Here is a 17798-nt window from a genome sequence, read left to right as displayed (position 1 = left end):
AAGCTTATTAGAGTGCATGGTACAAAAAGTTGCTATGAGTACATTAGGTGCAGCAGTGTTGTTGGTGGCGACGGCGTTTTCGTATTCAGGTTGACGACTGTGACCTTTCATCCTTAAGCGGAACCAGGTGCTGTTTATTGCTGCGCTTAAACTTTTTACAGAAGCTCATTAGAGGAAATGATCGCAGCCTTTTCTCGCTCCAATTAGGAAAAACAAACATTCGCCGAGTCTCATTAAGAACCGGAAACTTTTTCTTATGCTAAATGTTTTTCCGAGCGCCTGACTGGTGCTTCCCCGCGTTTTTTCTTTATTGCTTTGGTGGTGTTTTTGGTTTCTCTTCTCTCATGTGGTGTTTAATATGGTGCGAGAGTGTTTGTGGATCTGGCGTGTGTCCGTTTCCACTCTCTGGTTCCACGCTGGGTGTTCTCTCAGGGTTAGAACTTGCTTCTAGCTGGACGTCATTAAGGTCACAGTATGTAAGCGTGGCACATTTAGCAAGTCTTGTAGAAACATGAACTGCTGCACATGTTTTCCTTACGCTGAGTAATCTGATGAGCTCAGCACTGACCCCTGAGTATTCCAGTGACTTCAGTCCCTGAGGTATATACACTATTGCCAAAAGTATTCGCTCACCCGTCCAAATCATTGAATTCAGGTGTTCCAATCACTCCCATGGCCACAGGTGTATAAAACCCGAGCACCTCGGCATGCAGACTGCTTCTACACACATTAGTGAAAGAATGGGTCGCTCTCAAGAGCTCAGTGAATTCCAGCGTGGTACCGTGATGCCACCTGTGCAACAAGTCCAGTCGTGAAATTTCCTCACTACTAAATATTCCACAGTCGACTGTCAGTGCTATTATAACAAAGTGGAAGCGATTGGAAACGACTGAGCTCATCTACGAGGCGGATGAAGCTCACAAACTGGCCAATGAATGTACGTCCAGGATACAGTATAATGGCAAAACTATTTGGACACCTGACCAACCACTTTGCAGCTGTAACAGTCTCCACTTTTCCAAGTAGATTTTGGGGTGTGTCTGTGGGAATTAGTGCACATTCAGTCAAAAAAGTGGGGCAAACCGTAGCCTAGTGGTTAGAGTACTGGAGTAGTAATCAAAAGGTCGCTGGTTCAAGCCCCACCACTGCCAGGTTGCTGCTGCTGGGCCCTTGAGCAAGGCCCTTAACCCTCAATTGCTCAGATTGCATACTGTAACTGTACTGTACGTCGCTTTGGATAATAGGCGTCTGCTAAATGCAGAAAATGTAAATGTAAAAGTATTTGTGAGCTGCTGATTTTGGATGAGAAGACCTGGCTCACAGCAGATGTTCCAATTCATCATTTTGGAAGGTCAGAGGAAACCGGAGCGCTCGAAGTAAACCAACATGAACACAGAAAAGAAAATGAGTGAGAAACAAAGCCTGGAGCCACGTTGCTGTGTGGCACCCACCTCATCAGGTGCACAACGAAAAGGGTGTCGCCCCCTGGAAACACAGCTTTATAAGAGTTTTTTTTCAGGTTGAGTTTTCTCTTCTTCTAAAAGCACTGGCTAGGAAAATTCATTCAGTCTGCTGCTGCAGTAAATCCAGGCCTGACGCTCCCATCCGCGCTTAACGCATCGTAACAGGCACGGTTAAACCAACAAGGAAGAATTTCCATGATCTGGGAGCGACTGGGAGCGGAGAAACAAATGATGCACAGCCAGCACGCCGCCTCATAAAAGTCTGGAGCTAATCGCCTCATTGCTAAAGAGTGCAGAGGGAAGCGGGCAGGGCGTCAGCTGGTGCAGGAACGGGAACTCCAGCCACGGATGTTTGTAACGGTGCCGTGCAGACGCTGAGTGTTTAAGTTTTAAAATAATAAATCTGCATCTAGTTTTTTACTTGTTTAAACACTTAAACTCTTCACATAATGATTATAATAAAAAATACATTAATAAATCACAGGCAATAAAGCAGAAGCAGTTCCAACATTTATAGCAATATTTTTTTAATTTTACTTGATTGTCATGTTTTTCAACTACTTTATCCTGGTCAAGATCCCAGTGGATCCAGTTTTTTTTTTTTTTTTTAAAGACAGGGCGCAATGCCACACCCCCCAGACAGGACACGAATCCATTACATGGCCTTGGTATGTTTTTATGCAGTGGAATCTAAACTCGGCTCTGCTCCCGGTCAGCTGGGCACGTTTCTGCAGAACTTCTGGACATTCGAGCGTGAGGCCAGTCCTGTGCATGGAGAGTCATGCGCTTCATGCACTGCCTTCTAACAGACTGTCATTATCAGTACTGAGAATGTTCTTTATGATTGATTAATGGGGTACAGTGGGTGACTGTACAGAGCAAAAGATGACCTACAGTCAGTCATTGTATACCAAAAGTTTAAATAACTGTCGTTATTAGAAAACCTCGTTCCTGGTTTGTGCCAAAATTCCAGAGAACCGCAGAAAGCGCTTTAATGACTCCAGTCTGCTCAGAGGAATCTTCTTCCTCCGCGTACAGGAAGTCAGAAGGAACCCGAGGCCAAGTCGGCATTAGTCATAAGCGATGGCTCGGGTTTGGACCACACACACGCTGCCGATGATTCTTTGTTCTCTTTCGGACTCATTCAGTGCTTGTAAAATGTGGCGTGTAAAGCGGTCTGCTGATTTGTCGTACACAGAGGACAGAGTGAGAGGCTGAAGAGACTTCGATTCGCTCTGTGTACACTACCCACAATGCTTTGCTTCCTCCCGTTTATATATATTCACACACACATTAAATGGAAAGTATTGGGACACCCAGTCTAATTTTTGAATTCATGTGTTTCAGCCACAGCAGTTATATGTACAGGTGTAATAAATCCGTTATAAAGTAAGTTATATGCTTCCGGCTGTCCACATAGTTTTGGCACTATAGTGTATCCTGGACGTACATTCATTGGCCAGTTTGTGAGCTTCATCCGCCATGTAGATGCACTTAGTGTGTATACAATTACTGACTGGAGCCCATGTGTTGCTCTATTACTCCTTCTGTTAATAGAGAGAGGTGTTTAAAGTACCTTCACATTTACAGAAGCTTATTTTAGTGGGTACAGGTGTAATAAATCAGTTATATAAAGTAAGTTATATGCTTCCAGCTTTGTAGCAACAGTTTAGGGAAGGTCCTTCCCTGTTCCAGCATGACCGCACCCCTGTACACAAAGCAAGCTCTATAAAGACGTGAAAACACACTGCTCAGAGCTCCATTACACACTTTCGGTACGTGCTCCCTCTCTACCAGGACGAGTGATCAGAAGGTCGCTGTTTTATGCCACTGTCGGGCCCCTGAGCAAGGCCCTTAACACTTAATTTCTTGCACTGTTTGTCTGCACACATTGATGTATCATAACAGCAGTGAAGCATTGCGGTGGCTTACTGGTTAAAGTACTGCACTGGTGATCAGAAGGTTGCTGGATCAATCCCAACAGTCGCCTGCACAGAGCCCTGACCTGGAATGAACTGACCGACATCAGTGCCCAACCATACAAATGCTTGTTTGACTTAATGGGCAAAAATTCCCACAGACATACTTCGAAGTCTTGTGAAAAGCCTTCTCAGAAGAGTGGTCGCTCTGTTTTAATACCATGTGTTTTGAAATGCGACGTCAGACAAGCTCATGGTCAGGTGTCCGAATACTTTTGGTCATATAGTGTTTCTGTGTGTGTGTGTGTGTGTGTGTGTGTAGAAATGAATTCTAATTTACAGAAATCTAATCAGTAATTTTTCTGTATCTTTCTAAGCTTTGCAGTTCCATTAAAAAATCGAATTAATTTGGACGCACTTTCAGAGATTCAATCTGCCTGAGCCTTTTTACGTGCGTCCTTATTATTTTTATTTGCCGTTTTCTTCTCGCCATGTCTAGCACCTTCGCATTTCACACTTAACACCTCAGGGTTAAAAAAAAATGCCGCGTCTCAGCGGGGAGCCGCTATTGATGCGCTCGGCGACGCTGGTGCTAATGATTTAACGGCTCTTTTGAGACCCGTTGGCCAGAACGAGAGGTTTTCTTCACGTATCGATTTTCTAAGTGATGTGCGGCTCGGTCTCGGTCGCTCTAATTGATGCGAACACGAGTTCTGCTAGTCGTTCTTTTAGACCGATATTGACCACTTTGATCTTCAGTACAGTCCAGTCGTGCGATCGCTTTTTGACGAGTGAGACAAAGTGGCGGCCTGGGTGGCGACCTCAGGTTCGAGGTTTCCTCTCTCATCAAGCTTCAGATTTCCGCTCGATTCGTAGAGCATTAAGCACGTCCGTGTCTCGGATGCCGCCGTCGTCTGTTGCCCCAATACTGCTGAGATCTGGGTTCGAATCTCACCAGTACGAGTGTCTGCACAGACTTGATTGTAGATTTCTGATTGGTACGCTGTTCATGGTGCGAACGGCTGGTTTAAACCTCCTTGTTGGACCCCTGAGCACCTTCGGAGTTGATTTGGACAAATGCGCTTGCTAAATGCCGTTCATATTAGACGGTGGTGCTGTTGTGCTTTACATGATCCAGCGAGTTTCATACAGCAGAACTTAAGATTCAAATTGGCTACTTAAACACGCCCATTTCCCCCCCCTGCATTGTCAACCATTGCCTCATTCCTGATGTCCATGCTGGCCGAACAGGACCTCATACTAGCACACGATGGGCTCGCGATTAAAGTTTGACCCAGTTTGCCGCTGACCTTTTCAAAGCTCCTCCAATGAGACGGACTGTTTGATATGAGGCAGTAAAAGCGACTCAGGCCGTACGATCATATCATTTGTGGAGGAACTTATGAGCAGTAATAATGAAGAGAAGTTTAGTGCTCCTGCCTCCTTATTTTACTACATTAAACCACGTTAAGACTCTAAACAACGTTTTAGACTCTGGGAGAAGCTGATTCTGATTCTCACAGTTCCTCAGAAGCTCGAGCTGTAACACAAGTTTAAAAGTGAAACAGGGAGGAAAATCCAGATAAACACAGATACACGTGGAGCTGTAACCCTGGATCTGACGCTTATTCCACACTAATGCAGATTCGTCTCATATTCACGCTTTGATGACGTTTTACCGCACCGCTCAAGCCGAGCTCTGAACAGAACGGCTGTTTGTGCCGAAGCTCGTGGTGAGCGAAGCCCAAAACGCTTCCTAACAGTGGGACAGTGTGTACGTCAGACGTTCCCTCGCGTGTATAACGGTCTGTACTGTTCACACATATTTAGAATCCAGTCTGTGATCCCACTGACGATGGAGTCTTAAGTCTTAACGGGAAATGTGAGAATTCGCAAAAGTGCATCAGCCACGGTGGTGGCCGGTCGTCTGATTCAGCCCGCGAGCGTTTGATATTTGCGTAAGGGCAGTTGTCGCCTAACGGTTAAGGTACTGGACTAGTAATCGAAAGGTCGCTGGTTCAAGCCCCACCACAGCCAGGTCGCCACTGTTGCGTCATTGAGGAGGGCCCTTAAACCTCAACTGCTTAGACAATATACTGTCACAGTACTGTAAGTCGCTTTAGATAAATCGTCTGCTAAATGCTGAGAATGAAAATGTAAATGCTGGTGAGTGAGAGCAGAACGCTGCAGGCTTCCGACAGACAGAGCCGGTTATTTTTAACAGCGAGCGGCGGCGGCGACGGCAGGGGAGAACACCATAACGTCTACCACTTCTCCTCTCGCTGTCACACCACGACTGGCACTGAACGACGGCGGCGAGGGGGGGGTGAGGCAGTGAAAATAGATCAGTGTAGAGGAAGCGTCATCCTACTGAGGACACGACTAACATGATGCATTTAGATTTCAGTGCAACATTAAGAGGTACGGACCTCATTGGTAACAACTTGACGATGGTGGGGATTGAACCAGCAACCTTTTGATCACCAGTGCCGTACAAGCCTCGCTCAGGGGCCCGACAGTGGCATAAACCAGCAAACTTCTGATCACCCGTTCTGCTAGAGAGGGAACCTGTACCGAAAGTGTGTGAGGGAGCACAGAGCAGTGTCTGTTTGTGTGTTTTCCTAGGATTGTTGGGCGTGTTTATGGCTGGGATACACACACACACGCACGCGCACACACACACACACACACACTGACCAGACTGTGTGCCATCTCATCGGGTCACAGTGACACAGCTTACAGGCACAACGTCTGCCCCAGACATCACACAGACAATAGCGCAGTCTTCCACTTCCTGTTTCTGCCCAGACATGAGCACCCGCTCACCCACCCACTGCCCAACACAACACAACACACACAACACACACACACACACACAACACACACACTTTTTGGCATTTAGCAGACAGTATACAGGGTTAAGGGCCTTGCTTAAGGGCCCAACAGTGGCAACCTGGCAGTGGTGGGGTTTGAACACACACACACTTTACACCTTATACACACACACACACACACACACACACACACACAAACACCTTATACACACACACATACACACACCTTACACCTAATACACACACACCCTATACTTTTTACACACACCTTACACCTTATACACACACACATACATACACACATACACCTTACACCTTATACACACACACACATACACACACCTTACACCTTATACACACACACATACATACACACATACACCTTACACCTTATACACACACACATACATACACCTTACACTTATACACACACACATACATACACACATACACCTTACACCTTATACACACACACACATACATACACACATACACCTTACACCTTATACACACACACACACATACATACACACATACACCTTACACCTTATACACACACACACATACATACATACACCTTACACCTTATACACACACACACACCTTACACCTTATACACACACACACATACATACACACATACACCTTACACCTTATACACACACACACACATACATACACACATACACCTTACACCTTATACACACACACATACATACACACATACACACATACACCTTACACCTTATACACACACACACATACACACATACACCTTACACCTTATACACACACACACACCTTACACCTTATACACACACACACACCTTACACCTTATACACACACACACATACACCTTACACCTTATACACACACACACACACACACACACACATACATACACACCTTACACCTTACACCTTATACACACACACACACACACACATACACACATACACCTTACACCTTATACACACACACACACACACACATACACACATACACCTTATACACACACACACACCTTACACCTTATACACACACACACCTTACACCCTATACACACACACATACACACACCTTACACCTTATACACACACACCTTACACCTTATACACATACACACACCTTATACACACACACATACACACACCTTACACCTTATACACACACACCTTACACCTTATATCTGTTTGTTGTTGTTTTGCAGTCTGTTTGCGTTGCTGTCTAAGAAGCACAATAAGGTTTTGGAGCAGGCGACTCAGTCTCTGCAGATTCCACTCGGCGCAGACAGCACAGTGTTACCGGACTATGTAAGTAACACCGCGTTTATTTGATATCTACTCTTATGGTGCTGGTGTTGTACCTTCCTATAACCTGACCCCTGTATATATTGTTGTGACCACCAGGGGCGCCTGTACCATTCCTGAGCTTTTTGTGTGTGGAGGGTGGAGTTACAGAGTCGTGAACCTTGTTAGTGATCAGGGTGAAAAGATCAGGTCGTGCAGGCCGGTCCTCACCCTGCCCCACCGTACCCTGGGGAGGAGGGGGTCGGTTGCAGCTGGAGGGGATTGTCGTACACAATAGGGGTGGAAAGTGTTTATGGTTTAGACTGACTGAAGTGACTTCTGTACAAGGATGAAGGAGGACAAAAGCCTGAGGAGAAACGGTGGAGGGTGAAGTAGTGATGGTGGTGTAAATAGACACGGATGGGGCTTGTGGGGGATGAATAGAGGCTACGCAAGATGTAAAACAAAAATGTAGAAAAGAAAACTTTAACATTTTAGCTGACACTTTTATCCAAAGCGGCTTACAGCACTGTGACAGTATATTGTCTAAGCAATTGAGGGTTAAGGACCTAGCTCACGGGCCGAAACAGTGACAACCTGGCAGTGGTGGGGCCAGAACCAGCAACCTTTGGATTACCACCAGGCTACAACTGCCCCAAAAATGCTGCTGATCAGAAAAATCTGTGTATCTGCTGTGACTGCGTGAAAGCAGCATGAATCCATGGACTCGTTTTGCCTTGTGATGATCATTTAGGCTGTGGTAGGAGTGGTGGTACTGGACTAGTAATCAGAGGGTTGCTGGTTCAAGCCCACCACTGCCAGGTGGCTGCTGTTGGGCCCTTCAGCAAGGCCCCTAACCCTCAATTGCTAAGACTGTATACAGTCACAGTGCTGTAAGTCGCTTTGGATAAAGGCGTCTGCTAGATGCCAAAAATGTAAATGGTGTAATGAATGTCTTGGCACACATTGGACCCCCATGCCAACATTTACCCTCTTTTATTGGCAATGTGGGCAGCAAAAAAGCAAAAAAGATCCTGGGTTCGATTCCCAGGTGGAGTGGATGTTTGCATGTTCTCCCCGTGTCTGCGTGGGTTTCCTCCGGGTGCTTCGGTTTCCTCCCACATTCCAAAGACGTGCAAGTGAGGTGAACTGAAGATGAACTGATGAATCTTGTGTAACCAGTAACTACCTGTCCTGTCATTCAGTGGGGTCTCTAGTGGTCAGAATCCTGTACTTCTTTAGGATGAGGTGGAACAAAGGAATGTTCTCCTGAGGGTTCAGCACCTTGCTCTAGGGCCCAACAGTGGCAAGCTGGCAGTGTTGGCACTTGAACCAGCGAGCTTTCGATTACTAGACCAGTACTTTAACCACTAGGCTACAACTACCCTATATAGGCCTGGCCCTATTCCTGATTCAGGACTAGGTTTGTCCATGTTGGTTAAAAAGTGCTATTAAATAAAGAATTGGGGCTTTTGTGAAAGCAAAGAGGGAATCCTAGCCACTGCTGGACTGTTGTTCCTAATAAAGTGGCCACTGAGTGTGTGCCTCTCTAGTTACTGACCAGCAGTATTAAAATGTAACCTGCAGTCTCGGCTTTTTCACTCATCTGTAATGTAAAGCGCTCGAGGTGCTCCATTCGGCTGGATTTTGTGATGTCTGGGTTTATGCGCCGGCGTCCAGGTCGTCTGTATTCCCCACACGTGCGTACGTACAAACATCCACCCTGAAGCTGCGATCAGACGTCTGGCGCGTGTCTGAGTGGGTCAGGCTGCTGTCTGCTGCCCTCATTAATGCTCCTCACACACTCCCCGCACCCCTCTTTTGTCTCGTCGCCTGGTTCACGCCGCTCCTTTAGTCTCGCCCCGCTCCCACCTGTCCCCGTCTCTATTTTCTCTTTGTCTCCCTGTTTTCTTTTTTTCGTCATCTTTTTCGCTGCGTCGCGCTCCAGACTGTCTGGCACGGACCCGCGACACCTCGTACGCGCCCACAGACGACGCCACCCAAACAAAAAGTCTATATTCCGCTCGTTCTCACCCTTCTGCCGCTGCCAGACGTACGCGTGGGAGGAACACAGGTCGGATTCACGGGCGCAGCTCATCAGCCAGACTCAGACTAATAATTTTAGACTGATTTTTGCCTCCTCGAGTGAAAACTGTTCTTCTGTCTGCTCTGATACGAGCGCCTCGCAGCCGTGATACCGGGACGGGATTTCCTCTTTCCACTCGTGGGAAAACACGCTCCGTCTCTGACTGTACACGATAGTATTGAGCCGCCGCGTCTGAAGATACGGAGACGTGTTATATTTAGATGCCGAACGCTCATGCAGTCATTCAGGGACGCCGAATGACCCAGACATAATATCAGGAAAATATGCACGCTGCTGGCGGGACGCAGTGTCCGATTCCGCCGGCTCTCCGATTAGCTCATATACTCAGAAATCATGAGGATTCCAGCGTCTATCGTTCCAGACTCCAGTCTTATCGCTCTCATCACAGCCTGTTTCGACTCCGGTTCAGAGCCGATGGCCAAACAGGAAGGTAGAAAATCTTTAAACAAGCAGAGCAGCTCGGCCTTTAGTTCTCTTATTGATACAGAACCCGCTTTGGGACTTTTCCAAATATGGTTCATAGACCTGATTTATCTAGCCGTGGCCTTGCACATTGACCATGTAAAACAATCTGCTTGGGCAGAAATGAATCCAGAAAACCAGCTCAGTTAGAATAGAATAGTGTAGAATAGAGAGCACCTATATTTGTCTCGTGTATATATATATATATATATATATATATATATGATTGGTTAATTTCCAATGGTTGGGAAGGGTATGGCTTAAACAGCCCAGCTATTGGGAGTTGCACTTGCCAGTCTGCTGCCAGTGCAGGTCCCAAGCTGGGAAGCTGGGGTCAGAACGCAGGGTCAGCCATCGTACGGCTTACAACGGACTTAATCACAGACTGGACTGAATAATAAAGAACTCCAGTTATTATTTTGCTAGTTATCATTTTCAGTTCAGTTTCATTTGTGTTTGTTTAAATCCTTTTTATTTAAAGTTTCCTCCAGGGCACCCAAGATGGAGGACTCTGGCTGAGTCTGGTTCCTCTCAAGGTTTCTTCCTGTAATTCTAAGGGAGTTTTTCCCTTGCCACTGTCGCCCTCGGCTTGCTCAACAGTGGTTTTTGGTCTGTTGGTCCTGGATTCTGTAAAGTTGCTTTGAGACAATGTCCATTGTAAAAAGCGCTATATAAATAAATCTGATTTGACTTGACTTGACTTGACTAAATGTAAAGGGCATGGCACGTTCCATGTTTGTAGATCCTGCTGTGGTCAGAAGCACCCCGCACCTTAACTGTTGCTGCAAAGTTGGAAGCATAAAATGTTCATTATATAATGGATTTATTACACTTGTTAGCAGCTGTTGTGGCTGAAAGACATGCATTCAGAAGTTAGAAGGCGTGTCCCAATACTTTTGTCCATATAGTTTTAATACAAACCCTGTTTAAAGGCTTTAATGGGTCTTGTGGCTGAACAGTTGCCGTTCTGAGCTGCTGTTGTATAAAAACATGCCGCCGGTTAAATCGTTACCCTTCTTATAACTGGCGTACTGACTGAGTTATTTGGTAAGTGGAGTTAATAGGTCCAGTGTTGTGAAACACACGTCTGGAGAATTTCCTAACATAGCTCGGTCTGTTCTGTCTGTCTGTCCGTGTTTGATGGATGGCCGGTGCTGCTGTGAACGTCCTCCAGCCTCTCTCTCTTTTCTGGTCCTCGTTCTGCCAGCCTGGCGATAATTGGTGAAACTTCAGCTCCCGGGGGTAGAGGCGTGACTTCACTGTAGCTTTCCCAACTCAGAAATATGAAAAGGCTGGGGTAAAGTGGGAACGCCGGGACTTTCCTGGCTTTGGAAAGAGTCGGTGAGAGTGAGTGTGTTCATCAGGTGTGTTAGACAGGGTGTGGGTGGTGTTTAATCCAAGACTGTCTGGTTTCTCGTACCTGATCAGTATAACCAGCCACCATGCTTTTGTTTTGATGTTAGCTACTAGCAGTTCTGTTTACGCTGTATGTTCAAATTAAAATCCATCCCCACCTTGTTATTTTAAAGCATTATGATTAATGCGTGTAGTAAATAATCGTAGAATTTTATTTAGCAGCCAAACAGATTGATGGATTAGTCAATCAATATGCAAGATTGTATACAACATTCATAGCAGTCATAGTGATGCTAAAGGAGCCTTTAAAGCTCAAATTTTAGGACAACGTGAGTTAAAAAAAAGCTAATGAACCAAACATCTTAAACATCCACCTCAGTATTATTGGTTTAATAATCTGTTTAATAATCTGAGTTCAGATCTTAGCTCTGCTGTCGGTGGGCCAGGCCAAGTCCTAGTTTAGACCAAACCAGGACCAGGTCCAGTCGAAACCAAGGCGGGAGCAAGACTTAAAAATATGAAGCCAAACAAAAACAAGACCAACTCGAGACCAAGACAAGATTAGGACTTAATAGTTCAGATCAAGACAAACCAAGATTCAAAAGATCAAAGACCAACACAAGACTTTTTTGATTAAAAGACCTTTATTGATCAAGCCTGAAGAGTATTAGACCAACACAAGACACAAGACTAAGAGTTTTAGACCATCAAGACACAAGACTAAGAGTATTAGACCAACACAAGACTAAGAGTATTAGACCAATAAGACACAAGACTAAGAGTATTAGACCAACACAAGACTTAGACTTTTATTGATCAAGCCTGAAGAGTATTAGACCAACACAAGACTTGTGTTGATCTGATAATAATATTAACACCAACTGAGACCAAGAAGAGACTTTTTCTTGCCTGGTCATGATCAAGATAAGGTCAAGAGTGGAATTTAACCAATTTTCTGGGATGTCTGGACTTCAAGGTGCCCACTTATAAAGCCAGATTTAACTGAAACACTCCAGTGCATCCAGGATAAAAAAAAAAAGTACATTTATTCACTCTCTGCAATGCACCTATATTGAACTAGCTGCAAAAAAGCCTCAGAATATGCTTAACACGAGCACCAGTATGCTTAACAGTAGGTACAGTGTTGTTGGGTTTAGATGTCTCCTTCAGAAAAGGCCAAGAAACTTCATATTTCTTTCAATCTGACCACAAAACTCTCATCCAGAGAGATTTTTTTGTTGTTGGTGTCGTCCATGTGACCAGCAAACAAAGTCGGTCAACCTGATTGGTGCCAGTTTTGGAGCTGGGCGCTGATGTAAGCAGTGCTAATTTTAAATGCACCTACAGGGAAATTGTGAGCATTTAGGTTCGGTCGGTTGGTTTGCATACAGGTGGTTTTAAGTTCCTTTAGTCCATCTGATGACCAGGGTGTGATAAAAATGGACACACACACAGACGCTGGGCAGTAGACGGATCGTCTGATCGTCTGTGTGCCGTGTGAAGCGTCTCTTATGCAAAGCAGCCTGATTAGACAGAACGATGCAGACGAGCCTTTGCATCACCGAGTCCTCGCCGTGTCTCGTCTGCTGATGTCATATCACTGATGTGTGTCCCTGTTCACGCTTCTTTTAATCTGCCGTCTCGCCAAATTGATTCAGACTTCATCTGCTGTCAAGGCAAAACAGGGCAAGGTTTTATTTTAGGTTTATATAGAAGCTTAAAACACAAGCGTGATTGAGCACAGTGCTGTACAGGCTCAGTATAGAGTCACATTAAAAAAGCCTGATTCATAAAACATACTACATATTAAAACTATTAAAACTATTAATTACAGTCGCCACACCCCTCCACCAGTATTAAACACCAAATACGAAGGTTCTTCAAACGCTTCCACACTTTTTTAAACCCTAATTATTCTACACAGTCAATTTCTGATGCATTTTTCCAGCGTCGTGCCAACTCTTAAATGCCGTCAGCAAAAAATTATGCGCCGCTGCTTTCACATCATCATCACATTATAATCTTCTTCCCCTTAAAGCTTCTTTGAGTGTCCAAACAGGTGGAAATCAAATGGAGCTAAATTTGGACTATAAGCATCTCTCGGTCTCTCAGACACGACCGATTATTACTCCTCCTACTCCTACACCCTCACCACTTATAACCACAATATAAAAGTGAGGAAACTTTTTGAAGATCCCTTGTAAAAAAGGTGTGTCTTCAGCATTATCTTAAAAACATCAAGTGATACTAGATGATCTATGAGCTGTTTTCTAGAACAGCAGTTCTTTATTTTTTCCCTGTCAAGACCAGGGTCGTACTAAATTCATGGTGCTTCAGTGTGCTTCATCTCACGGACCTGGTTTTTCAAAAATCACAGATTTCAGAGATTTTTAAAGAAAAGAGCCCATAAGAGCTCATAAATTAAACGATAGAATGAATAGAAGCTACGATACACAGCACAGCTACCTTATTAGTTGGGCGGCACGGTGGCTAAGTGGGTAGCACTGTTGCCTCACAGCAAGAAGGTCCTGGGTTCGATGCGCTAAAGGGAGAAAATGCATAAATAAAATATATATAAAAAAAAAAAAACAGTCATGGACACGTTAGTGTCTCCAATTCACCTCACTTGCATGTCTTTGGACTGTGGGAGGAAACCAGAGTTCCCAGAGGAACATGGGGAGAACATGCAAACTCCACACAGCGCAGCGCGGTCTGGGTCCTCTCTGTGTGGAGTTTGCATGTTCTCACCATGTTCTTCTGGGAACTCCGGTTTCCTCCCACAGTCCAAAGACATGCAAGTGCCACTAACGTGTCCATGACATGCATTATTTATGCATTTTCTCCCTTTTAGCACGTCTAATTGCCCGATTGCATCATGCTTCCTCTCCACCAATGCCGATCCCCGCTCCGATTGAGGAGAACAAAGCTAACCCACGCCCCCTCCGACACGTGGGCAGCATGACGTATGCATCTCATCACCTACACTTTGACGAGTGCAGTGCAGCTCAGCGTTGTGTACGGAGAGACACACCCTGAGAGCACTCTTTTCTCATCTCTGTGCAGGCGCCATCAATCAGCCAGCAGAGGTCGTAATTGCACCAGTCATGAGAGAGAGAGACCCATGCGGCTTAGTCCCGCCCATATCTGGACAACAGGCCAATCGTTGTTCATGTGGCCGCTCAGCCTTAGGCGGCAGGCAGAGCCGAGATTCGATACGATGTATTCGAGATCCCAGCTCTGGTTCCAGCGTGTGTTTTTACCGCTGCGCCACCTGCGTCCATGACTGTGTTTGATATTAAACTTGTGAACTGATGAATCTTGTGTAATGAGTAACTACCGTTCCTGTCATAAATGTAACCAAAGTGTAAAACATGACGTTAAAATCCTAATAAACAAACAAACTACCTTAATACTCTTCTAGTGTAAACCTAGAACATCCAGCAATGGTGCGACGCTTCATGCTCCATCTCAAATACCAAAATACTCGTCCGTGTTTTAACCCCACAGAACTGGTTGTTAGTTTTCCAAACGTAGTTACCCGAGTCGTGTCATTAGCTGCTTTACTTCAGCATCTTGGACATTTTGATTAAGCGATTGCTAACTGAATTGCCGTAGGATTGCTAGGACGCATCATAGTGCAGATGAACGCAAACACAACCTTACAGCAAATTGCATATTAGATGGGACACGGCTCATTTCACGGCCGTGATCTAGGTGTGGGGCCTTGGTCAAAGCTTTACAGGTTCGAGAGAGCTGTAGACATGACGCTCTGCCGTAGTTTGTGCTCGGTGTTCTAATATCTTCAACCCGGAAGGTGTAAATGACGTACGACGGGGGAGTTGGACGGGACGGTGGGATGAGTCTGAACCTGTATCTGTGACAGCACGCGAATGCTGCGGAGGTGTCAGAATAGAATCTGCGTCTCTCTCTCGCCGAGAGCTCGGCTCATATAATCACGCACACAGATGTCTGGGTCACCCACCCACATCCATCTGACCTGAATTCCCCGGTGTGTGTGTGTGTGTGTGTGTGTGTGTGTACCGTACATGCCTGTGTGCTTGTAGGCTAATCTCATTATCCTGCTGCACAGCCTTATGCTTAAACGCTCTCAGTCTGCTCTCAGCGTCTCCGATTCTCTCCTGCGACGCTCCGCTCTCATTATCATCTTCTCTGTCTGACACCGTGCCAGCGTGCCCTCCGTCTCCCTCAGATCTGACTCATAATTAGACAGAATGTCCTGATTTATAGCCTGGCATTAATTCGGCGCTCGTAAACGCTCCAGACGGACCCTCGCTCCTGCGCTTCTCTGGAAATCCTTCGTCTCCGTCCTTCGGGTAGATCGGCTAATGTACTTTACTCTTAACCGATACTCAGAATCAAGACTCAGCCAGACATAAACACATTAGTACACACACGCGGTACTGCCAAAAGTTTACGGACACCTAAACATAGTAAAATGAGGTCGAAACGCCTTCCAGTCTAGGCTTTCCTCTAGATTTCGGACCATGACTGCCTGGCTTTGCTTCCATTCATTCGTGCTTGTGAGATTTTCCAGAACGAGGCCTGGTTCACTGTTAGTTTCCTTTGCACCAAACTTGGTCTGTTGCCATCCTGAAACAGGAACGGTCCTTCCCGAACTGTTGCCCAGATGAAGACTTCACCAGACTTGAGGGTTGGCACTCAGGGTTACTCACTGCTTTAGGGTCCAGTGCTAGTGTGCTTTACACCACTACAGCTAGTGCTTGGCGCTGCACGTGGTAAAATTAGACCAAATGACTTTGGTCAAAAGTATCTGGACACTATATGTGGACCATAAGCTTGCTGGATGTCCCAGTCCGAAAAGGCTACGACAGCCTTCACTTTAGCTGGCATTCGACATCGTCATTCCGATTCATCCCAAAGGCCTGGTTCACAGTCTGGCTTTCTAATTCATTCCTAAAATGTTGGATGGACACTGTGCAGACCGGTCGGTTTCTTTGTTGGGATACTGTAGCAGGAACGGTCCTTCCCGAACTGTTGCCCAGATGAGGGCACAGAACTTTTTGGTTCAATAAAAAAAGACACCAAACTTGACGGTTGGCACTGCTTTATGGTCCGGTGCTAGTGTGCTTTACACCACTATAACTGCCTCTTGGCACTGCACGTGGTAAACTTAGACTGTGGGACTGTGGTCAAAAGTATCTGGACACCATATGTGGACCATAAGCTTGCTGGACGTCCCAGTCCGAAAAGGCTATGGCAGGGTTCACTTCAGCTGGCATTCGACGTTGTTATTCCGATTCATCCCAATGGAAGCGTATCATTCATTACTAATCGATTTTACGGACACCCAAACATAGTACAATGAAGTCGAAACGTCTTCCAGTCTAGGCTTTCCTCTAGATTTCGGACCATGACTGCCTGGCTTTGCTTCCATTCATCCGGGCTTGTGAGATTTTGCAAAACGAGACCAGGTTCACAGTTGGCTTTCTAATTCATCCCCAAGGTGTTGGATGGACACTGTGCAGACCAGTCGGTTTCCTTGTTGGCATACTGTAACAGGAACTGTTGCCCAGATGAGGGCACAGAAATTGTATTCTTCCACCAAACTTGATGGTTACTCACAGCTTTAGGGTCCAGTGCCAGTGTGCTTTATACCCCTACAACTGGCACTTGGCATTGCACTCGAACTCGAATTTATGTTTTATACTATGGTCAAAAGTATGTGGACACCATATGTGACGTCCTAATCCGGGAAGGCTATGACAGCCTTCACTTTAGCTGGCGTTCGACGTCGTCATTCTGATTCATCCCAACGGCTCCACAAAGTCTGCTCCCAAGCTTTCGCCACATTTATTATTATCATTTATTATTATCATTTATTATTATCGATTGTTTACTCCTTTAAGCAACAGGAATGGCTAAAACTGCTTGGTGTTGGCTTGATTTTTAGCACCGGTTCGGAGTGGGTGTGGTTAACAGTAAAAATTATGCCCACTAGATAAGAGCTGTCCATATACTTTTGGCCATGTGTCCAGCCTGTTTTAAAAACACAGCCGTTTGATATTCTGCTGATTTCACACTGTTTGCCGCCACCCCGGTTCACCGTGTTCCCACGTACCCGGCTCGTCTCACGCTGCTCCGCTCTGACCTAGCAGTCCTGTTTCCAGCGACTAGCACTTTAAGAAAACAGCAGCCGCGGGAACATTAATAAGACTGGCGACGCTCTCCCGGCACGCTAACACGTCAGCCGCCTTTCACGCGGCGGCCATGGAGACGGGCAGCGGGGGTCTCACCCAGCCAGCTTAACTCGTTAGCGCGAGCCGGGCCTGTTAAGCCCGTCTCCAGCGTGGCCGGCGGAGGCCGTGTGCGCGTTACCGGTGCTCAC

At 45.8% G+C, this 17798-nt stretch overlaps 1 protein-coding gene across 1 annotated transcript in view; it reads left to right on the top strand.

Moving 5' to 3' along the window:
- The window catches only part of dym (dymeclin), a 73407-nt gene that overhangs the window by 41945 nt on the left and 13664 nt on the right, over positions 1-17798 (top strand). Inside the window, exon 14 of the mRNA XM_063011032.1 lies at positions 7428-7530. Within this exon, the coding sequence (XP_062867102.1) occupies positions 7428-7530 (103 nt within the window). The remainder of the gene's footprint in view (positions 1-7427; positions 7531-17798) is intronic.

This window comes from Trichomycterus rosablanca, chromosome 16 (assembly GCF_030014385.1).
Source record: "Trichomycterus rosablanca isolate fTriRos1 chromosome 16, fTriRos1.hap1, whole genome shotgun sequence".
Taxonomy (NCBI): domain Eukaryota; kingdom Metazoa; phylum Chordata; class Actinopteri; order Siluriformes; family Trichomycteridae; genus Trichomycterus; species Trichomycterus rosablanca.
The sequence above is the reverse complement of the archived record's forward strand: the minus strand, read 5'-3'. Positions and strand labels throughout refer to the sequence as shown.